General features: G+C 46.3%; 1 protein-coding gene across 7 annotated transcripts in view; it reads left to right on the top strand.

The window, feature by feature from the left end:
* The window catches only part of LOC137424467 (ankyrin repeat domain-containing protein 26), a 53,015-nt gene that overhangs the window by 21,318 nt on the left and 7,399 nt on the right, over window positions 1-24,298 (top strand). For 5 of the 7 annotated variants that reach the window (XM_078775493.1, XM_078775492.1, XM_078775491.1 and 2 more), the window contains 9 exons: window positions 358-522; window positions 1,270-1,436; window positions 13,149-13,242; window positions 13,539-13,607; window positions 14,097-14,231; window positions 14,553-14,665; window positions 14,749-14,827; window positions 15,010-15,297; window positions 15,634-15,848. In XM_078775493.1, coding sequence (XP_078631619.1) covers window positions 358-522; window positions 1,270-1,436; window positions 13,149-13,242; window positions 13,539-13,607; window positions 14,097-14,231; window positions 14,553-14,665; window positions 14,749-14,827; window positions 15,010-15,297; window positions 15,634-15,848 — 1,325 coding nt within the window. Of the gene's footprint in view, window positions 1-357; window positions 523-1,269; window positions 1,437-13,148; window positions 13,243-13,538; window positions 13,608-14,096; window positions 14,232-14,552; window positions 14,666-14,748; window positions 14,828-14,981; window positions 15,298-15,633; window positions 15,849-24,298 lie in introns of those variants that run through there. The other 2 variants (XR_013623026.1, XM_078775494.1) reach the window with 2 other exon arrangements.

Below are 24,298 nucleotides of genomic sequence, written 5' to 3' on the forward strand. Positions count from 1 at the left end.
TGCAGTGGTGTGGCTGTCATGATTAGTAGGGGAGGGGAGTCGTTCTGTTGCCAAGGTTAGTAGGAGGGTGGAGTCGTGCCGCAGACATTTGTACGAGAGGAGTGGAGTTGTGCGGCTGGCATGATTTGGAGAGGAGTGGGATTGTGCCATGGCTATTTGTAGTTGGGGAGTAAAGTCGTGCCGTGGCCATTTATAGTAGAGGTGTGGAGTCACGTGGCAGCCATGGTTAGTAGTATGGGTGTGGAGCGTGCATGTTTTGTAAGAAGGGGGGGGGGGGGGGGGGATAAAGGGATACGGGATGAGATGTGCGATGGCTATAATTAGTGCATGAGTAATGATTATTCAACTACTGCACAGGACAAAATGCGACAACTAAAACAAGACATGGCAGATGCCCTGAAGAAGTTGGCCATGTCGGAAGCTAATGTTGAGGTGATGGAAGTTAAACAGCGGAGCCAGAGAGAGCAGCTGCAGACGGAGAGGGCGAGTGCCCAGCAGAATGCTGAAAGCCTCAGCTATCAAGTTTGTTCAGCGCACAGCATTCCCATTTTACATTCTCATTATTTGTGTGCATGTTTCATTCCATTTGTTACTTGCCTCTGCTCGGCCCAGTTTTAGGATGATTACCCAACACATTGGCTTCTGCCAAGCCTGACATCTCGTGTGGGCCAGTAGGGCCACAATTATGGAACAGGTCGTACTTGAGAAAGGGGCATTAGGCCAGCAGTCTCGTCTGCTTGCATCGTGTGAGGGTCAGTTTGATTGGAGTTCACTTCTCTCGACACAGCTCAAGATGCTTGGACCTCATTTCCTGTGTCGATGGGTTCATAATCGTAATCCATTTCCTGTGTTGGAGATGCACGTAAAGAAGTACACCGATGTCTCGTATCACGTCACAATATGTTTATATATATTTAATTGAGAATAGACTTGTGGTGTATTCTTTGTCTTTTTCATGTACAAATGTCTCCATTGGTTTTCTCCGTTCCACCATATCCAACCTCATCCACTTCCTTGCCACCTCCAATTCAAATCTGTCTCGATGCAAATCGACCCTCAATGTACAAATACCTTATGCAGGTGGTTATTGTCACTCAAACCTAATGTGATGCATATATGGTTACTCTGCTCTCATTCATCTCTGTTGAAGCTCAAGGGTTTCAATTGACGATGGATACTATTCCTCTGGGCCAGGGTGCATAGATGCCTACCTGGAGCCCTACTTACACATTGGAAGGCAATGAAATTCTATTCTCCCTTACCCTACAGTTGGTGGAAAGTAGAAATGAGCTAGCACGAAGCAAGGAGGAATTTCGCAATATCGTCGATCAACTGAAGCACAACGTCTCAGCATTGAACGAGCAGCTCCAGCAGCAGGCTTCCACCCAGATGGAATTGAGCAATGAAAATGCAAGGATGCAAGCTGAGGTGCAGCGGTAAGTGCATGGGCATAATTTGACCTTTTATTGCGCTTCACATTTGCCACACCTTGTGCTTCAGAGATTTTTAATGCGTTGCACTTGCGGGGTGGATTTGCAAATCGCGAGGCTGTCAATTGCTTTCTGTTCATTGTAACCACTCAATGACTTTGGGCATCACACCGTCAACATAGAGCTCGTGGACAAAAATGGAAACACCAATGTGAAGTCGCTTAATAGGGCGCTGGGCCATCACGTGCGGCCAGTATGGCCTGTATGTGCCGTGGCATAGAGTCCACCATCGTCTGCAATTCTGCAGGAAGGATGCAGCACCCTACTTCCACAAGAACATCGATCAACTCACACCTGTTTGATGGAGGTGGAGAACGCTGTCTTCCGAATATCCCATAAATGCTTGATTAGTTTCAGATCTGATGACTGAGAAGGTCATAACATATGATGATGAGCATGGGCGACCATACGTGCTTTGGAGGGGGGTCTCCTCTTGCAGCCATACTTATAAGCAACCAGACCTGTGCAGCATGAAGAGCCAAGTGGAAGAAGTACTGAAGTCACAAACTACCACTATGCAAAAATATTAGACATGGATCGTTACCATACTGTAGATGGAGTTCCTGGTTCTAACTCACTTTGCCCTAGAATGTGACTTTTTTTCTTCTTTTTTTTGTATACAGAGTCGAGGCTCGTGAAAGAGCTAACATTTATCAAACAAACAAATCAAACAAACAAGCAAACAAAGTATATAAAAAGGGGAGCGGTCGACAAGATGGGGAGAGAAGGGGAGGAAGCACACAACCACAACATTTGAGAGCAGGGACATCGGGAGATGTGAGGGAGGGAGAGGGCCTGGGGGGAGGCAGGATAGGTATAAAACGCAAGGACACCAAGGACTCCCAGGAAAGAAGTCGGCACCTCAAAAAAGTGGATTTGGGGTGAAATTAGCGGGGGAAGAAAAGATCAAGGTTTTGGATTGGGGAAGATAAGAGATGGTGGTGAACAGCCATTTTAAAGACCTGGAGGGAGGAGTGGGATTGAAGAGAGTGAGGGAGTTTGTTCCAGAGGCAGGAGAAAAGAGGAATGAAGGAGTGAAGGTGAGCAGAGAGTCTTGATTTTGGCAGTTTAACTATAAGAGGGTTGCAGGCAGATCTTGTGCGACCTGTAGGAATATTTGGGGGACAGAGCCCAGAGAGAGCTGGGGGAGCAAGGCCGGAGAGGAGTTGGCAGAAGACGGAAAGACCAGCAACCGGCCTGCGGTGAGTAAGTGAAAGGCCCTCGGAGATAGCGTCATCGCGGGAGATTCCAATGATTCTGAACGCTTTGGTTTCAACAGCGTGAAGACGAGCTAGGTGTGAGGCAGGAGCACCAGCCCAGAGGGGAGAGCAGTACTCCATTGAGCTGCGGATGAAAGCCTTGCATGTGGTGAGGAGCTCTAGTGTGCCAAGGAAGGACTTCGCACGACGGAGGATTCCCAGTCGGTGACTGGCTTTGGAGGCCAGCTTGGAAATGTGGTTTTCCCAGGAAAGATCATGGCAGATAGTGAGACCCAAAAGCTTGAGTGACAGAACTTCTTGGAGAGGATTATTCAGAAAATAGATGGGAGGGTTTTCCAGTCGGTCTTTTCGGAGAGACATCTCAAGAGTGTGATATTTGTCAGGATTGAAAGACATGTTCCACTTGTTTGCCCAGTCTGTGATTTTGTCCACGTCTGCAGAGAGTGAGGAGGCTGCAGACTGCCGATCTGAGGGATGAGGAATGGAGCGGCAGAGAGTGGTCATCAGCAAAGAGATAGAGAGGATTTTCAAGAGAGTCAGAGAGATCACTGATGAAGACCAGAAAAAGTACAGGGCCCAGAACATTGCCTTGGGGAACTCCAGCCTGAACAGGAAGAGGAGATGAGAGAAACCCATTCAGGGCCACACGTTGACGACGACCAGAGAGGAAGTCCGCCAGCCATGCATGGAGATTTCCATGGATACCAAAGGAGGAGAGTTTGGTGAGCAGAGCGGGGTGCCAGACCATATCGAAGGCACGTGATATGTCGAGGGAGACAGCTCTAATTTCCTGTTTGGCATTGAGGACCTCCATCCATTGTTGAGACAGCAGAAGCAGCATGTCCAGAGTAGAGTGACCTGGTCTGAAACCAAATTGATGATCAGAGATCAAGCCATTGGAGAAGAGGAAAGATTTCATATCCGAAGCAATGATGGATTCCATGACTTTGCTGATAATTGGGAGAAGGCTGATTGGTCTGTAGTTGCTAGGATCTGTTTTTGCACCTTTTTGTGTAAAGCGGTGATGTTGGCTGATTTCCAAGCAGATGGCAGTTGACCTTGAGCAAAAGAGAGGGTGAAGAGAACAGAGAGAGGGAGTGAAAGAGCAGAAGAACAGGATTTTAGGACCCGTGGGCTGATGTCCTCAGGTCCAGTTGCAGAATCAGAGTCGAGGGTTGACAGAAACTTTTCCACCTTGTCAGGAGGAAAGGACACGGAGTCCAGGAGCAGCTGGGTACGACTGGGTACGTTGGGTACAGAGAGGGATGGGTTTGGGACACAAGATTTAGAGGCAAACACAGAGTTGAGCCATTCAGCTTTTTCACGTGCGGAGTCAGCTGTGTAGCCGTTTGAGGTAAGGGAGGGGTTGGAGGGGGAACAAACACCAGAAACAGATTTGACCAGATGCCACCAGGATTTGGAAGAGGGAGACAGATAAGAGAGTTCAGGCTTGAGAACGGAGAGATATTGTTTCCTGGCTCTCCTGAGGGTGGACACACACTTGTTTCGGGCTTTGTGAAAGGAAATGAGATTTCGTTCCATTGGATTTGCTTTCCAGGAGACGAAAGCAAGTTGTTTCTGGGCAACAGCCTCACCACAAGATTCCATGTACCATGGACGGGAGGAACGGTATGACAACTGAAGACGAGATGGGATAAATCTGTGCAAGAGAGAGAGCAATTTACTTTGGAAGAATTCCCAGGATGAGTTGATGTCAGAGGTGGTAGAGATGGGAGACCAGTCCAGATGATTGATGGCTGCTTGAAGACCATGCCAGTTGGCCTCAGTGAAATGCCAGACTCGTCGACGCTGAGCAGGCTCCCTGAGAATGGTCAGAGAGATGTCCACTTTAACAAGCACATGATCAGATTTTTTTTTTTTTTTTTTTTTTTGTATACAAGATCGAGGCTCGTGAAAGAGCGAACATTAGTCACACAGAAAGACAAACCGACACATAAAACATATAACATCGGGAGCGGTAGACAAGATGGGGAGAGAGGGGGAAGGACACAAACACAACATTTGAGAGCAGGGACCGAGAGACATGGAGACATCGAGAGATCTGAGAGAGGGCGAGGGCTTTGGGGGGGGGGGCATGGGAAGGGGGCGGTGGGAGAGGTATAAAACATATGGACACTGCCAGGACTTCCAGGAAAGAAGTTGGAATTTCAAACAAGGTGGATCTGGGGTGAATTAGCGGGGGTAGAAAAGATCAAGGTTTTGGATGGGGGAAGATAAGAGATGGTGGTGAACAGCTGTTTTAAAGACCTGGAGGGAGGAGTGGGATTGAAGGGAGTGAGGGAGTTTGCTCCAGAGGCGGGAGAAAAGAGGAATGAAAGAGTGAAGGTGAGCAGAGAGCCGAGATTTCGGCAGTTTAACCATCAGAGGGTTGCTGGCAGATCTTGTGCGACCTGTAGGAATATTTGGGGGACAGAGCACAGAGAGAGCTGGGGGTGCAAGGCCGGAGAGGAGTCGGTAGAAGACAGAAAGACCACCTACCTGCCTGCGGTGAGTGAGTGAAAGGCCCTCAGAGATAGCTTCATCGCGGGAGATTCCAATAATTCTGAAAGCTTTGGTTTCAACAGCGTGAAGCCGAGCTAGGTGTGAGGCAGGAGCACCGGCCCATAGGGGAGAACAGTATTCCATTGAGCTGCGGATGAAAGCCTTGTATGTGGTGAGGAGCTCAGGTGTGCCGAGGAAGGACTTCGCACGACGGAGGATGCCCAGTCGGCGACTGGCTTTGGAGGCCAGCTTGGAAATGTGGTTTTCCCAAGAAAGATCATGGCAGATAGTGAGACCCAAAATCTTGAGCGACAGAACTTCTTGGAGAGGATTGTTGAGAAAGTAGATGGGAGGGTTGTCCAGTCGATCTTTTCGGAGAGACAGAGTAAGAGTGTGAGATTTGTCAGGATTGAAAGACATGTTCCACTTGTTTGACCAGTCTGTGATTTTGTCCAGGTCTTCAGAGAGTGAGGAGGCAGCAGACTGCCGATCTGAGGGAAGAGGAATGGAGCGGCAGAGAGTGGAGTCATCAGCAAAGAGATAGAGAGGATTTTCGAGAGAGTCAGAGAGATCATTGATGAAGACCAGAAAAAGCACGGGGCCCAGAACACTGCCTTGGGGAACTCCAGCCTGAACAGGAAGAGGAGATGAGAGAAACCCATTCAGGGCCACACGTTGACGACGACTAGAGAGGAAGTCCGCCAGCCATGCGTGGAGATTTCCATGGATACCAAAGGAGGAGAGTTTGGTGAGCAGAGCGGGGTGCCAGACCGTGTCGAAGGCACGTGATATGTCGAGGGAGACAGCTCTAATTTCCTGTTTGGCATTGAGGACCTCCATCCATTGTTGAGACAGCAGAAGCAGCATGTCCAGAGTAGAGTGACCTGGTCTGAAACCAAATTGATGATCAGAGATCAAGCCATTGGAGAAGAGGAAAGATTTCATATCCGAAGCAATGATGGATTCCATGACTTTGCTGATAATTGGGAGAAGGCTGATTGGTCTGTAGTTGCTAGGATCTGTTTTTGCACCTTTTTTGTGCAAAGCGGTGATGTTGGCTGATTTCCAAGCAGATGGCAGTTGACCTTGAGCAAAAGAGAGGGTGAAGAGAACAGAGAGAGGGTGAGATAGAGCAGCAGAGCAGGATTTTAGGACCCGTGGGCTGATGCCGTCGGGTCCAGTTGCAGAATCAGAGTCGAGGGTTGACAGAAATTTTTCCACCTTGTCAGGAGGAAAGGACACGGAGTCCAGGAGCAGCAGGGTACGACTGGGTATGGTGGGTACAGAGAGGGATGGGTTTGGGACACAAGATTTAGAGGCAAACACAGAGTTGAGGCATTCAGCTTTTTCACGTGCGGAGTCAGCTGTGTAGCCGTTTGAGGTAAGGGAGGGGATGGAGGGGGAACAAACACCAGAAACGGATTTGACCAGACGCCACCAGGATTTGGAAGAGGGAGACAGATAAGAGAGTTCGGTCTTGAGAACGGAGAGATATTGTTTCCTGGCTCTCCTGAGGGTGGACACACACTTGTTTCGGGCTTTGTGAAAGGAAATGAGATTTCCTTCCGTTGGATTTGCTTTCCAGGAGACGAAGGCAAGTTGTTTCTGGGCAACAGCCTCACCACAAGATTCCGTGTACCATGGACGGGAGGAAGGGTATGACAACTGAAGACGAGATGGGATAAATCTGTGCATGAGAGAGAGCAATTTACTTTGGAAGAATTCCCAGGATGAGTTGATGTCAGGTGGTAGAGATGGGAGACCAGTCCAGATGATTGATGGCTGCTTGAAGACGGTGCCAGTTGGCCTGACTGAAATGCCAGACTCGTCGACGCTGAGCAGGCTCCCTGAGGATGGTCAGAGAGATGTCCACTTTAACAAGGACATGATCAGATGATCCGATCGGAGCAGAAGAAGAGCAGCAGACATTTTCAAGGAAGTTAGTCATAACCAAGTCCAGAAGAGAAGATGTTCCGTTGACTGAGATCCGGGTCGGGAAATTGACAGATTGTGTCAGTCCCAGTGAGTCGCAGAAGTCCTTTGCTGAAGAGCCATGGCTGGTGAGAGAGGTACCCACACCCAGCCAACTGGCATGGTGACAATTGAAATCACCACATATGAGGAAGAGAGAGTTGGGATGAGTAGATAGAAGTTGGTCCATATCATCAGACAGCGAGATGTAGATGCAGTCATCACTGTTTGGTGGACGGTACAACACACATATGAACAAGAGGTGGGAGCGAAGGGGAAGCCGTAGCCAGAGGTATTCCTGGGGGTAAGGTGGAGAGAGTGCAGTGCAGGGCGAGTGAGGAAGAGAGTTTTTGATAAAGATAGCAACCCCGCCTCCAGGACGAGGCTCAGGTCTATCATACCGGAGGAGGGAGTAGCCCGGGAGAGATACTATGGAATCAGAGACATCATAAAGGAGGAAAGTTTCTGTTAAGCAGATCACGTCTGGTTTGACAGAAGCAACCTGTATGGAGAGATCAGTTAAGTTTGAACGAAGGCCCCGGATGTTTGAGGTCCATACCGTTAATGAAGAGGAAGGGGGAGCATCAGATACAGAACAGGGGGGAGGAGGGGTAGGGTAAGATGTGGAAGAGGTGGAAGAGATAGGGAGAGCTGTTGAAGGTGTGTCAGAGATTTCAGAATAGCTCGGAGAAAGGGAAGGATGGGGCGGACAAAAGGTTTGATGGTGATTGGGTGAGCCACAATGAGGTGTTATTTGAGGAGGGGGAAGAGTGAGGCAGAAGGTTGGGGGAGATGGAGGTGAGAGTTTGAAGGGGGAAGAAGCGGGGAGGACGCTTTGAGGAGGGGGAGTGAGAGGGGGGAAATTGAGAAGCAATGAGGGTGGGGAGATTTGAAGGGGAGGGGTGAGGGGGGAGTTTGGGAGGGAAGGGACAAGGGGAGGGATTTGAAAGGGATGGGATATGGGGGAGATTTGGAGGGGAGGGGTGAGGCAGGAGTCTAGGAGGGGAGGGGCGAGGGGGCGTCTTGGCGGGGAGGGGTGAGGGGGTAGTTTAGGAGGGAGGGGGCAAGGGGGGAGATTTGAAAGGGATGGGTGATGGGGAAGATTTGGAGGGGAGGGGTGATGGGGAAGATTTGGAGGGGAGGGGTTATGGGGAAGATTTGGAGGGGAGGGGTGAGATTGGATTTTTGAAAGTGTACGATTTATGGGAAACGAACATTTATTGCAAAATGAGTTTCTTGTGACCTTCGAGTTAAAAATACGTTTAAGGACGCTGGATGGAGGATGGAGTGCAGGAGAGTTTAGGGAATGTAGAAAAAAGGCACTATAGGAGATGGATATTTTTTTTGGGATGAATTGATTTGGTGAGCAAGTCGAAAGCAGCCTTTTAAAGAAGAAGAAGAAAAAGGTGTTATAAAATATGACGGAATACATAACTTGAGGGGAAAGTGTAAACATTGAAGGTTAATGAGTGAAAACTATCTGGGGAAATGGGGGAGAAACACGTGGTCGAAGAACGAACGAACGAATAAGAATGAATAAACGAATGAGAACAGAGAAGGAAATGTTTTTTTTTTTGTTTTTTTGTTTTTTTTTTAGTTGAGATTTACACAAGGAAGTAGGCTATGGGTGAAAAGCCTGGGAATACAGAGAACGAAAGTTATTGGATCACAAACGACAGACCGCTGAGAGAAAAACAAAGCCTCAAGGTTGTACAGTGCACACTGTACAAGGCCTCAAGACACGACACGGCAAACAGACGATCAATTTATGAAAGATAAACACCGAGAAACAACCAAAGTTGCACACAATAACTTTACACACCGAAAGATAAATACAGTTTCGACAAAATACAATTGTGAACAGACTTAACTTCGAAAAACGTGGAGACCGTGTGGAGCTTCGAAAATCCCTCCCACCGTCTCCGAGATCTCGCGAGATCCAAGATGAGCCGATTGGAGCAGAAGAAGAGCAGCAGACATTTTCAGGGAAGTTAGTCATAACCAAGTCCAGAAGAGAAGATGCTCCGTTGACTGAGATCCGGGTCGGGAAATTGACAGATTGTGTCAGTCCCAGTGAGTCGCAGAAGTCCTTTGCTGAGGAGCCATGGCTGGTGAGAGAGGAACCCACACCCAGCCAACTGGCATGGTGACAATTAAAATCACCACATATGAGGAAGAGAGAGTTGGGATGAGTCGATAAACGTTGGTCCATATTATCAGACAGCGAGATGTAAATGGAGTCATCACTGTTTGGTGGATGGTACAACACATATATGAACAAGAGGTGGGAGCGAAGGGGAAGCCGTAGCCAGAGGTATTCCTGGGGGTGAGGTGGAGAGAGTGCAGTGCAGGGCGAGTGAGGAAGAGAGTTTTTGCTAAAGATAGCAACCTCACCTCCAGGACGAGGCTCAGGTCTATCATACCGGAGGAGGGAGTGACCCGGGAGAGATATTAAGGAATCAGAGACATCATGAAGGAGGAAAGTTTCTGTTAAGCAGATCACGTCTGGTTTGTCAGAAGCAACCTGTATGGAGAGATCAGTTAAGTTTGAACGAAGGCCCCGGATGTTTGAGGTCCATACCGTTAATGAAGAGGAAGGGGGAGCATCGGATACAGAACAGTGGAGAGGAGAGGTGGGGTAAGAGGTGGAAGAGGTGGAAGAGGTAGGGAGAGCTGTTGAAGGTGTGTCAGAGATTTCAGAATAGCTCGGAGAAATGGAAGGATGTGGCGGACAAAAGGTTTGATGGTGATTGGGTGAGGCACAGTGAGGTGTTATTTGAGGAGGGGGACGAGCGAGGCAGAAGGTTGGGGGAGATGGAGGTGAGAGTTGGAAGGGGGAAGAAGTGGGGAGGATGCTTTGAGGAGGAGGGGTGAGAGGAGGGAAATTGAGAAGAAATGAGGGTGGGGGGATTTGAAGGGGAGGGGCGAGCGGGGCGTTTAGGAGGGAAGGGACAAGGGGAGGGATTTGAAAGGGATCGAATCTGGGGGAGATTTGGAGGGGAGGGGTTTTGGGGGAGTTTAGGAGGGAAGGGGCAAGGGGGGAGATTTGAAAGGGATGGGTGATGGGGAGGATTTGGAGGGGAGGGGCAAGGGGGAAGATTTGAAAGGGATGGGTGATGGGGAAGATTTGGAGGGGAGGGGGTGATGGGGAAGATTTGGAGGGGAGGGGTTATGGGGAAGATTTGGAGGGGAGGGGTGAGATTGGATTTTAGAAAGTGTACGATTAATGGGAAACTAACATTTATTGCAAAATGAGTTTCTGGTGACCTTTGAGTCAAAAATACGTTTAAGGACGCTGGAGGGAGGATGGAGTGCAGGAGAGTTTAGGGAATGTAGAAAAGAGGCACTGTAAGAGATGGAAATTTTTTTGGGGATGAATAGATTTGGTGAGCAAGTTGAAAGCAACCTTTTAAAGAAGAAGAAGAAAAAGGTGTTATAATATACGACAGAATACAGAACTTGAGGGGAAAGTTGAAACATTTTAAAGTTTAACAGTGAAAACTATCTGGGGAAATGGGGGAGAAACACGTGGTCGAAGAACGAACGAACGAATGAGAACAACGAATAAGAACAGAGAAGGAAATGTTTTTTTTTTGTTTTTTTGAGATGAGATTTTAAACAAGGAAGTAGGCTATGGGGTGAAAAGACTGGGAAAAACAGAGAACAAAAGTTATTGGAGCACAAACGACGGACCGCTGAGAGAAAAACAAACCTCAAGGTTGGACACTGTACAAGGCCTCAAAAGACACGACACAAATTAACATGGTTTTCTATACAGGTATGAAAGATGTACACCGAGAATCTTCCTCGGGACACACTATACGTACACACACCATAAAATAAATACAGTTATAACGAAAATACAAATGGGAACAATTACTTAACTTCGATTTCGATGGAGAGCGTGGACAGCTGCGAATAAACGAAACCTCGCTGGCAAGACCGGAAGCGGAAGTCCCAAAAGACTAAAGTACTACTTCCTCTCAGGTCTTCATTTTTTATACATGACCCTAAGCATGCTGGGATGTTATTTTGTTTGCGTTTTGTTATCACCAGCAAAGAACCCATCCCTTCCGAGAGGTTAATTTCCCCAGAATCAGATGGATTAATTCGCCCAGAATTACGTATGAGTTGAGTCTTCCAGAGTTCTAGACAGGTTAATTCCCCCAGAATGTTCTTTCTTTTCTTTGCAGGAGTGAGGATCATGGAAGAGCCAGGTCGAATGGCAGTGGGACAAACCTCAAGGGAATTAATGGACAAGAAAAGAGAGGGAAGAAGGGAGCAAACACTTAAACTAGCAAGTGAAATGGTGGGGTTAGGAAAGGTTAATGGGGGTAATAAATATCATGGGTCACAATTGGGGATGACAATGTGCAGCTTGTTTGAGTCCTGGAGTTAAGAGTGAGACATAACAGCTTCTGGAATATGGGTTCCATAGATTGGAGAAGTAAGGAATAAAAGAGTTGAGGTGTAAAGACAGCCATGATTTTGGAAACCCAACCAGGAGGGGGATACTGGGAGAACGCATGCATTCTGGAGGAGCTAGGCAGGGTCAGAGGACTGAAATAGCAGAGGGAGCAACACCAGAGAATAGACAGGAGAAAACGGAAACCACCGACCTGCTTGTGATGTGAGAGCAACATGCTTTGTGCTTCAGCCTCATCACAATACAAGAGATTCCAACTATTTTGAGAGCTTTGGATTCCAAACAATCCAGGAGGGACAGATGTGGACAAAGGCCTTGAAGAATACGAGGAGCTCTGATTTTCCAAGGAAAGGCTTGGATCGACGGATGACGCCCAGTCTGTGGCTGCCTTTGGAGGCCAACTTTACTCTGTGGTCTGTCCAGGAAAGATCATAGCTGATTGTGAGGCCTGGAGGTCCAAGAGGCTGCATCTCGTCCAGTGGATGACCAAGGCAATGTGTGGGTTAATTTGACAATCCTTCCAGAGCGATAGGGTGAGGTTGAGATTTCACAGGATTGATAGACATGTTCCATTTTTCAAAAATAACCCAATAAGTTACACATCAGCAGAAACACAGATGTAGTCTACCTAGCATAGGGATGTGGTACTGTACGACTCAATGTGGAGTCGTCTCCAAAAAGGAAGAGGATTTCCACAAGCCGGAGACGTCATCCGAATAGATGAGGAAAAAGGCTGCGTCCAAAACAATGCCTTGGGGACCTGTGGCCTCCACTGGGAGAGGGGTATTATCACAGTTTACTACCTCCGTCACCGAAGGTTTGTTTGTGAGCAGGTTATTTGAAAACGTTGTGGATGGGTTCGGGAAAAATTTGGTATTCAGGTTGAGTGTGTGACGAGGACGAATTCATTCGATTTTGGTGAAGGTCTGGATCCAAATTTAGCCTAACAGTGGATACAACACGTAACTATTCAGCCTGACGGAGATGTGTGCTCTGCCGAGTGCCGTCCTAGTTTTGACTTCTTACACCCCACCTCACCCTAAACCCCCCCCCCCCCGCCCAAACCACGTTGGGAGTAGCCCGAGTACAACCCCTAGTTGTCAGTTAATTCTGTCCAGCAGTTCAGGAATGCTTTAATGGTTTTGTAACCTGTACCTTTAATGGCGCAATTCATTGTTGCTACTTTTTTATTTCCTTCAATTCCTGGCGGGTTCCAGCAGTTTTCCAAATGATATTTTGGTTATCGTGGCACACGGCATATCTCTTCTCCTTGAACCAACTCCTTGACCGTCTCGAGATGAGCACACCTCGTTGCTACGGCAGCATCAATGGACTGATAGGACGTCCGTGTTCCCATTTCCGTTAGATTATCACAACAACTTATTGCTGTCCTCATAACTCGTTCCATTCAACTTGCCGACACACCTCGATCTGTGTATGTTTAAGAAGGTAACAATAAACCATTTTGAGCAATCGTACGGCGGTTGTGCAATGTTTTTTTTGTAATGCGTGCCTGTTGTCTGCTCCCATCCATTCCAGATTGGAGCAAGAGAAGTGTGATTTGGGTAAAAAGCTTCATGAAGCTGACAAGCAAATGCAAGACTTACAGATGAGGCTACAGTGTGCCTTACAGGTTTTTATTAACGTCACACTTTGTAATTATACATTAAAAATGAAATGTGTGTGCTGCAAGTCCAGGTGGATGTGGCGCAAGTGCAAGTTGGACGCAACGTGACGCAGTGTGGCGCAAGTGCAGAAAAGATAATATTTAATGATTGAACAGATTCCGAGTTATTCCTTGTTCTTCATGTCCATTCTTATTTAGCCCTATCGAGGGTGTTCTATCACCTTTGTACGTTCATGACATCCCCACTGAAAATCTAAATGTAAAGGAAACCGTTTCTTTCTTTTTTTTTGTTGTTGATCCAGGACAAAGCAAATTTGGAGGAGATTCAAATGAGTCTCCAGCAGGAAAGGATGCAGAACCAACAACTCAAGGTAAACTGGCTCCTTCCGCCACGCTACCTCCGCCACCTCCACCACGGAAGGTGGATGCAGGTTACGTTTTCACCCGTCTGATTTGTTTGTCTGTCTGACCGTCTGTGAACAAGATATCTCAAAAAGCTGAAGATGGATTCGGACGAGTTTGGTGGAGAGGTTGTGTATGTGACAAGGACGAAATAATTAGTTTTGGTGAAGATCTGGATCTGAGAATTTTAAAAGTGATTCTTCACCATTGAGTGATCGGCCTAAAACCGACACATAGCACGATATCTCAAAAAGTTCTGGACGGATTCAGACAAAACTTGGTGGATGAGTTGGGTAAGTGACATGAAGGGATCCAGATCCAGCCTATCAGTGGGCTACCGAGTGCTGTTCTAGTTACTATTTGCGATTGAACACACATGTTACGTGTGTTTGTAAACACATTACAAAGGTCGTTTTGAGCTCCTTCAGTAGTTGTATAACTAACTGTGTTCCATCCAGGTCACAGGTGCCACGGCTCGATCACAGAACAACAATTGCTGCCAAGAGCCTTTAGAACGCGAGCTCGAGTTCGAGTCTCCACTGTCGGACAACATCTCAGACCTGCAGCAGCTAAAGAGGAATCTCAATGCGAAGGTAGATATGTGGGAAGACATTGACTTTGAGTAAAGGATCGAAAGTGTGCGATTTGTGAGTTACAAAACGCATTGGTCATCTACATTGCTTACGTTTGTATTCGGACGAATTTGTGAAATTTGCCGAGTAGAAAAATTTAGTCTTATTCGATGCAAGTGCCTGAGCACAAATATTGGTAACTTTTGGACGACGTGGCCATAAAAAGACGAGATCATGATTCATATGTTAATGGGTTTTCGTGTAAGTGAACAGATTGCAATTCTCTCTGAAAAAAAAAGAACATCATCTGATCCCAAGCACCAACTGCGTTGCCTGGTGCAGGTGTTGACCGAGAGAAAGAAAGCGAAGAAAATGTCCGAATTGCGGAGGGTCGACCGGGCGAAATACGAGCAGGAGAAGAAGAAAAACGTGGAACTCCAAAAGGATAACGACGAGTATGTCGAGTGTTTTAATCACGTGATCAACGTGGTTTTTGCGTGTCCTCATCCTAATGGACGTATCCTCATGTTATCGTTAGACTCCGTGCGTCATGTAAAGAAGCCGACCGAAGACCCAATATCTACTGTGGAGATGCACGCGGAACATCAATTTTAAATGTGAGTTGCACAGTGCTCGAGTTGTGAAAACAGGAAAAACATTGCGAGGTTGTTTCGTCGTGCAGCATCTCTATTTTACGCTGAGCCAGTCGGCCCACTAGTTTGGGCCTCACACCATGTGTTGAAGAGTTTATTGTGATTTTTGCATTTGCAGCATATAGATTTATCACTCACTCCTGTAGGTCGAAAGACTGACAAGTCAACTCCAAATGGAGCTCGACAGGTCTCGTGCACTCGAGAGAACCAACCATACGCTGGAGCAAGAAATGGGAACACTGCGCCGGTTGCAACGAGAGAACAGGGAGTTGGAAAAGAGCAACAAGGAAGTGCGCAAACAGCTTGCGGCTGCGCAGAGGGAGATGAAGCAACGGCTGAAGCCTGAGGAGATCCAACGGATCAAGGAGGAAATTGAAAAGCAAGCAAAGCTGGAGTTGCAGTGCAAATTTCAAGAAGTGAACGCTTTCCTTCAGGTAATGAGTGCACCACCTGTTGAAAAGCGTTGCCTTGTTAGTCAAGCAATGCATATTTGAGTAAATGTTGTATGTATCCTTTGAATTTCCTCAATTTTGCATTTGACAAGCTGGTCGTATGCAGTATTCCAGAATTCCCTTAATCTCCACGTTTTTGCACTTGCAAGCACACGCTCGGATTTCACCCTCCGCTTCCCCCTCCCAGCAGCAGTTGCACCTCAGGGTGGTCAATTATTGGAGTAAATCTGACAGTTTCTGTGCCTCTTCGGTGACATTTGTAGTAACCAGGACAATTATGATTCCAGTCACGTCGGCTTTCATTTTATTATGCTTCAGTGTCAGGCAGCTTCCCATGAAACATTGGAGGAGCTCTGGGCAAGCAACTCGGCCCAGCTGCAGGCACAGCAAGAACGAGAGCTCGAGCACATGCGGACAGGCAATGCTAAGCTCCTGCAGGAATTTGAAGAAGGAAAAGTACAACAGCAATATCTCAGCAGCTCTCTGCAGGACGAGAAAGCGCTGAAGATATCTATGACTGCTAAACTGGACAGGTGTGCCTCCTTCAGTGCACATGGTACACCATAATCATACAAGGTGTAGCCTGTTTGCAAATGAGCAGCATTGTCCTTGATCTCTACCACTATTAAGATGTCCATGTGATAAAACACTTTGATTTTCTTCAATTTGTCCAATTTATGCTGCTTTCCTTGTTGTATGAAAGTTTGTTAATTATATAATGTCTTTTGATTTTAAGGCATGGCTGGCAGGATACCTTGAAGGTATGTACACTCGCCGCTAACCTGTCAAGGGCTGGTGTTTCACAGGCGGGGTGTCTTCAATGTGTATGCCGTTCCGCGGATGGACGTAAAAAGCCGGTGTCCCTTCTGCTGACATTCGTTGGTGGACGTTAAAGATCCCATGGTTTCCTTCGCGAAGAGTAGGCGAGCTCTCACACCACAAACAAGATCCAAATTTCTGCCCTAACTACTGCTGGCAAGGCAATGGCAAACCACCCAGTAAAACCCTCGCCAGGAAACTGCTTCGGCACACCGACGCTCTGTAAGACAATATGGTACATCAGAATCAAAGTACATGTCCATGGGTTGTTTGCCTTGGGTAGATGTCACTTTGCTGTAGTAGACACTATTCCCATTTACATCACGTCTTCATCGGCCGATAGAGCCAGGCAGGCCAGTTGTGAGGTTGCATATTGTCGCGCGACCGTCTTTGATTAATATCAGGCTGTCACGGATACCGATCGCGAAGGCCTTAGCCCCTGAGGCAAAAACTCAATGGCGGACTCCAGAACCAAAAAGCTACACCAAAGCGTGCGGGATGGAGGGGAGGTGCGAGAGCCCTGCAGCCGTACCTGTTTTTGGGACGTCTCCAATGCTGCTGCAAATTAAATAAAGCACATGGAAAACTGCGTTCAGGAATATCTATCCGCCCTAGTATATATAAATAATACAAGGGTTTATACAAATAAAAGCAAGGACAGGAAAATGTGACGATAAACCTAAGTCCTAACTTGGGATCCCACACACACAGATATCAAATACAAGACGAGGGAATATGAATACGAAAGAAAATAATTGTCTCGTCATGAAAAGTGTAACCGCGGAGCTCGGGCTTATCTGGTCTTTGTCGTCCTGTTCTTGGCTGCCGTCCAACACCGCTCCGCTCGGCCCTGATGTACCCACGAGGCCTCGCTCCAAGCTCCACAAGCGCCGCGAAGGCCCGAGCCAGCGCCCACTCCGTTCGCACACGACGAGGTCCCTCGCTCCAAACCTCAAAGCACCGAGCACCGCTGGAGGCTGCCAGAGCACGAGCGTAGATGTCCAAACACCAAGAGAGCAACTCAACTACTGGTCAACTCAGGCCGTGAACTGCGAACCAACTGCCGCGCAACTGCTCTGAACCAACAACTCTTTCAGACTCAAGATCACACCGGGACTGCCAGGACTAGGAATCTGCCAGGAATCTCTGCGCAACTCACTCACTTCACCCAAGTCCTGCCACGTCTCAAAATCAACTCTCCCCAAAAATGGCATTTGGCGCTCGTTAATATCTGCTGGCCGGTGATGTCAGCCTTGGCGCACTGCCAACCAATCAGTCTCCTCCACCGACTCGCCGGCTCGCCCAGGTGCATGCCCACTGCGTCACTCCCACCCCCGCTCCCTGCTCCTGGTGTCATAGCGCATGCTATTCGAGGTGGATAGGCCTGTCGGAGGTGTAAATGGCGGCGGCCATGCGGCGGTGTCCTGGCCTGGTTTCTTCCTAAGTCATGTCAGGGGGAAGGGCGTTATTTAGTGTTGTGCTAAGGATCCGTCGGAATGTCTATGTTGGTCTGCAGTGCCAAAAGGGACAAAGGTTTGGCTTACCAGGTGAGGACACACCGGGGCTCAACTTCTTAATCGATACACTACTTAACACACAAACCTCCTGTTAGGTTCACAAGTATACTCCTTACCCGACAAAACGCCTATACATGAACTTATTACAGATAGTTTTCCTTACCGTGACACCTCGAAGCATATTACCTATTCAGCTCTACCTGCTCTACATATCACTACCCACCAGACATAACAATATATATATATATATATATATATATATATATATATATATATATATATATATATATATATATATACACAAAGAATTAAGTTAAGCACCCCCCCCCCCCGTTTTTTTACAACCTCGCACATTACAAGTTTATTGTCGTCAAAACAGTGTAATATACCCATGATATTGCTATATTTTCTGGAGAAGTGATATTATGGTCACATAAAAACATAACAATCATGCCGTTTTCAATATTTTATTCTGAATAATTTAAGGTGAAATTTTTTGGGAATTTTAGGCATATTTTCACCTCAATTTAAGTATGGAGCTATAGGTCCATCACGGACAGTGTGGATGACGTTTATGTTTTCTAACGTACAGTCATTGTTCTGAGAAGACCTCTAGCGATCTTTGCGTCAATAACGTGTGTAGGACCCACGTGATCGGATCACTGACTCAACCCTACGTCTCATAGACCCTGTAAGCCGTCGTATGCGTTGCTGTGGCAGGTTGTTCCATTCCCGATGTAATGCACGTTCCAATTCATCCAGATTGGCTATTGGAGGGACCATCTTCGCAATTTGTCGTCCCAACATGTCCCAAACGTGCTCGAGGGGGTTCAGGTTCAGGACAGGATTAGGGGGTGCTTAACTTAATTCTTTGTGTAGGGGTGCTTAACTTAATTATTTGTGTATATATATAGATATATATATACACTCACGTGAAAAAGTAAGTACACCCCATGTAAAGTTTTGACTTTTTCAACATATTTCAACATACAGCTATTTGATCTCCATTTCAACAATATTTATAGATAAAGGTGATATAATATAACAAATATCATGAAATATTTATATTTTGTAGTCCATTGTATAATTTAAATAAACATAAATGCAAATTTTGCATGTGGAAAAAGTAAGTACACCCTTGGCTCTAATAGGTGGTATTGCCCCCTTTGGCAGAAACAACCTCAAGTAGGCGTTCCTTATAACTGTCTTCCAGTCTCTGACATCGACTGGGAGAAATTTTTGCCACTCCTCCATGCAGAATTCTTTCAGCTGTGCGATGTTTGAGGGGTTTCTTGCATGCACAGCTCGTTTCAAACCCCTCCACAACATCTCGATGGGATTTAGATCCGGGCTTTGACTTGGCCATTCCAGAACCCTCCATTTCTTTCTTTTCAGCCATTCCTTGGTGGATTTACTGACATGTTTAGGGTTATTGTCATGTTGCAATGTCAACCTTTGGTTGAGCTAAAACTTTCCGACAGATGGCCTCACATTATCCTCAAGCACCCTCTGGTACAATGAAGAATTCATAGTGGATTCTATGATGGTGAGCTGCCCAGACCCTAATGCAGCAAAGCTGCCCCAAACCATAATATTTCCACCACCATGCTTTACAGTTGGTATCAGGTTCTTGTGGTCAAATGCTGTCTTTGGTTTTCGCCCAACATGTCTTCTGGTACTGTGGCTAAATAGCTCTTCCTTTGACTCATATGTTCAGAGCACATTGTTCCAGAAGTGCTGGTCTTTGCCTTGGTGTTCATTGGCAAACTTTAGTCTTGCCCTGATGTTCTTTCTGGACAGCAAAGGTTTCCTCCTGGCACACCTCCCATGTAGATCAAATTTGTGCAGCCTCTTTCTCATGGTAGACTCGTGCACTTTGACATCAACAGTGGCAAGAGCTACCTGTAGGTCCCATGATGACATTGGGGGTTCTTAGAGACTTCTTTCAGCATCTTGCGGTCTGCTCTCGGGCTGAACTTGCTGGGGCGGCCTGGCCTGAACAAGTTGGCAGTTGTTTGGAATCTTCTCCACTTGTAGATGATCTTCCAGACAGTCGAATGATTGATTTCAAATTGTTTGGAGATCTTTCTAAATCCCTTCCCAGACTCGTAGGCATCCATAACCTTCTTTCTGAAGGCCTCAGAGTGCTCTTTTGATCTAGACATGGTGACGCCACACACTTCAACAACAAAGAGCAAACCAACCTATATGTCTGAGGTTTAAGTAAGACAGGTTCCTCCAAGATCCTCTCTAACAATGTTCTAATCATTTGCACCTGAGCTGGTGCACCTGATTCTAATTTTTAGGTATTTGAAGTCGTGATAAATGTAGGGGTGTACTTACTTTTTCCACATGCGAAATTTGCATTTATGTTTATTTAAATTATACAATAGTCTACAAAATGTAAATGTTTCATGATATTTGTTATATTATATCACCTTTATCTATCAATATCAATTGAGTACCAGTTCACTGGTAATTCCCTGCTTGTCGTTGAAGGCGGCATAAAGGGTTGGCGTCAGGAAGGGCATCCGGCCGTAAAACATTGCTTCAAAAAGGGGACCAAAAAACAACAACTACCACGGTCCCCGAAAAGGCCAACCCCCGCTTTGCGGGGAAAAATGGCCTCTAAACGGTGGGTTTTTTTTTTTTATCTATCAATATCTATCTATAATTCCACTAATCTCTGTGTGTGTGTGTGTGTGTGTGTGTGTCTGTGTGTGTGTGTGTTTGTTTGTCTGTGACCGCTGTTTCTCAACAACCACGGGTCCGATATACTTGAAACTTGCCAGGTATATTGCTGGGGACCCGAGGATGTGCCTTTTCAAGGTTTTAAATTAATCGCAGAAGTAGTTACCGAGCTATGTCCAAAAAACGATTCAACCAATCAGAGAGCAGCGAGCTATCACGTGTGCCGAACGTGGCGAACAGACTCTGCCTCGGATGGCACATTTGAGAGCGTATTCATTTATTTCCCGTCGGCAAACTACGTTGGCGCTATGTTGGCGTTAAACTATGTTTTAAAACTAATTAAAACTAATTTGCGATTCTTTCGCTTTCCTGCGATATGCGACCTTCCGGAGCTCCTGTGAGAGCATGCGCCATTACGGATAGTACGGGTACGGGCATGCCATATGTTGGCGTTAAACTATGTTTTAAAACTAATTAAAACCATTTCATGTAAATAGAGGGGGGGGGGGGGGGATTGTCACTGTACTCGCAAGCCGTTCGCCGTTCGCTTTGGCGTTGCGAATGGACCAAAACATTTCATGGACCAAACCATTTCATGTAAAGCGTTCGCCGTTCGCTTTGGCGTTGCGAATGGACCAAAACATTTCATGGACCAAACCATTTCATGTAAATAGAGGGGGGGGATATAATTTTAGATATATATATAGTACGGGCATGCCCTAGTTGTTCAAATGAAGATAAAATAGCTGTATGTTGAAATATATTGAAAAGTCAAAACGTTACATGGGGTGTACTTACTTTTTCACGTGACTGTGTATATATATATATATATATATATATATATATATCTATATACAGTGGAACCTTGACTTACGAGTTTAATTCGTTCTGTGACCGAGCTCGTAACTCAATTTGCTCGTTTCTCAAATTAAATTTCCCCATTAAAATGCATTGAAATGCTATTAATCCGTTCCAGCCCGCCAAAAACCACACCAATTGTTTTTTTAAATATACAGTATATATAAAAATATCTCGCGCTTTATATTTCACCTGTATGCAGCATACAAGTTGGCAGGATGGCCTGGACTGGAGGTACGCACACTTGACTCTAAACTGTCCAGCCTGGGTTTGAATCCCGACCCAGCTATATCCTGTCATGGGTGAATCACAGGCAGGGTGATTCATCAATGTGTGTACCGCTAAACTGGGCGCCCCGTTTGCGTTCCATTAGTTGTTGGATGTTAAGGATCTCACCGTGTTTTCCACAAAGAGAAGGCGAGCTATCGCCGGCACTCTGAACAAGTTGTGGCCTGGCATGCTCTTCTCCTCTGCCGTTATATACGTCCTCCTCGGCATCTTTTTCCAGAAGAGCCCTGTCTCGTCACAGTTGAAGATTTGCTGGGGGATGTATCGTTCGGCTTCTATCAGTTCGGCAAAAGTTATAATAAAATCTTCAGCTGCCTTCACATCCGCCTCACCAAGTCGACAACACGCACACCTCGCTCATGTTTTTCGACGATTGCGTGTTTTATATCCAAGCACATCATCCTCTTCTTCTTCTCAGTTATAATAAAATCTTCAGCTGCCTTCACATCCGCCTCACCAAGTCGACAACACGCACACCTCGCTCATGTTTTTCGACGATTGCGTGTTTTATATCCAAGCACATCATCCTCTCTTCCCTTGGCACTCAATTTCTTAGGACCCATGGTTAAAACTAAGAAATTTTCCAAAATAACCAAAATGCGAAAACAAAGCAGCAGCGATATACGGCAGAGATACTTGCATGGCAAGATAACCACGTGACCGGAACCCACCTGGTGGCGGGTAGCGTAAGCTCGTAACTCAGATCTCGGCTCGCATCTCAAAGCAATAAACCGCCCGAGCGACGGCTCGTATCTCGGAAAACTCGTAAGTTGGTGCACTCGTAAGTCAAGGTTCCACTGTATATATATATATATATATCTATATATATATATATATATATATATATATATATATATATATATATATATATATATATATATATATATATATAGATGTATATATTGTAACGGATTTGGGAAACCGTGCACTGAGTGTGTAATTCATTGTAAATATGACCCTCTAGTAATGATTCCTTGTTAATACCTCCATTAATTGTAAAGGTCAAAGGTCGTCCCCTTAGTTAGTCCATGTACAAGCACGTAGGCCACCATCGAACCTCTCTATAGTTATTTCTTTATTATGTGTTCCAGTTTAAGGCTCTGTTGCCCATTAGTTGACACTGCATTGCACCGAATCGAATAAGATAGGTCCCTTTCATCTCTTCAAAATGCCAGTAACATTGGGCTGTTTTCGTTGGCGTTCGTCGCCGTTGCATTGGGCTGTTTTCTGCGGCGTTCGTCGCCGTTGCATTGGGCGGTTTTCTTCACCCCAAGACTCCATCGCACTCGAGGCCAAGGAAGGGGCAGGAGCCGCCGGATCACGGGCGTGGCACCACCTCGTCATCAAAGGTGGAGCCAGAAAGCCCTTGCCGACCAACCAGCGCCGAGGTGAGCCAACTGGTAGGCATGTCATCGGAGTTGGCGGCATGATCGCACGACGCGCAATATAAGCGTGAGCGCAAGCCTTTTCGTGGCAGATGACCAAGGGAGCCCGAAGCGTGTCGAGGCAAGAACCAACCCTGCCGCGTGAAACGAAATACGTGTGCCTGCCGCATGGAACGAGATACGTGTGCCTGCCGCCGCCTTGCTCGCTTCCAGCCCGGAGCGGACCTGCTTGCTATGCCGCCCTGCCAAACCTTCCAGCCCTGTGGTCCCACCTTCTTCTCCCTCCAGCCAATCCAATCTGCAATTCCCCATTTGTGTACGTGAGTTTGTTTTGTGTGTCTTGTCCCTGGGAATAAGTTAAGCCTGTATAGATAAGCTAGAAATTGCTCTGTGTCCTTCTGCTCCTTCCAAATCCCTGTAAATTACATTTCTCATCTTTTTTTCCTTTAGTCTTGTGTAAATAATAATAAATCCTGTTATTTCCTACCGCTGCCTTCTTCTTCTTCCTCGTCTGATCGGCCTTGTCCTTTCCATCATTGAACACCTGTGGCACGATTTGGCCAACGCTCAGAATCGGGTTTAGTCTTTGTTAATGGCTCGAACGTCGTGTTGCTAAAACCGCTCGGCAACAAGAACACCTAAAACTGGGGTTCGAGCGGTACTTGTCTCCCTGTTCCGCGGAGGGACGGATAAAGGTATTCTCACGTTGATGTTGACATGTTCTCACGTTGACATGGAAAGCATTGGCAACCATTCGTGCAGTCTGTCCAGCATGCAATCTTCCAATAGCCTGGTCTCTCTGAATCCTCGTAAGTCTGGGCATGGCGCTGGCATCGAAACACGAATGATGAACACACGTTTTGGGGTGCCTTTTATAGGGAAAGTCACAAGGAGATGCACGTGCATTTTGATTTCCATGGGAATCATGCACGACTTTGTACCATGGTCGTTTTTTTGCCTGCCTTTTGGTGACCTGTTTTTATCCACGTGTGCACCACTGTCGGTTGTTAGGATTAAATTTAGATACAGACTAATGTAAATAACGAGATATCTAAACGAAATGCATTGATATTTCTATGGGAAATGTTCAGCAATTATTTTTATGAAGTGACGTTTCTATTGCTGTTCAGTATATATATATATATATATATATATATATATATATATATATATATGTATATATATATATACAGTGCGTATCAAAAAAAAGGTAATCCGAATTCAAGGGGTTAATATGCAAAGGTTATTTAGTTTGACAATTTACATGTGTTTTACCAATTATGAGGAGATCCTCAGCTTTCCATTGATGCCTTTCATGCATCATTGCTGTCACACATAACCGAGTACATGTTCATTGAAAATGACAAGTTTAAATCGCATTTTTACAAGTTTGGCTAATCGGTGCAAGACAGTTTTAAATGGACG

The sequence above is a fragment of the Myxine glutinosa genome, chromosome 4 (genome assembly GCF_964187855.1).
Source record: "Myxine glutinosa chromosome 4, kmMyxGlut1.1, whole genome shotgun sequence".
Classification (NCBI taxonomy): Eukaryota; Metazoa; Chordata; class Myxini; order Myxiniformes; family Myxinidae; genus Myxine; species Myxine glutinosa.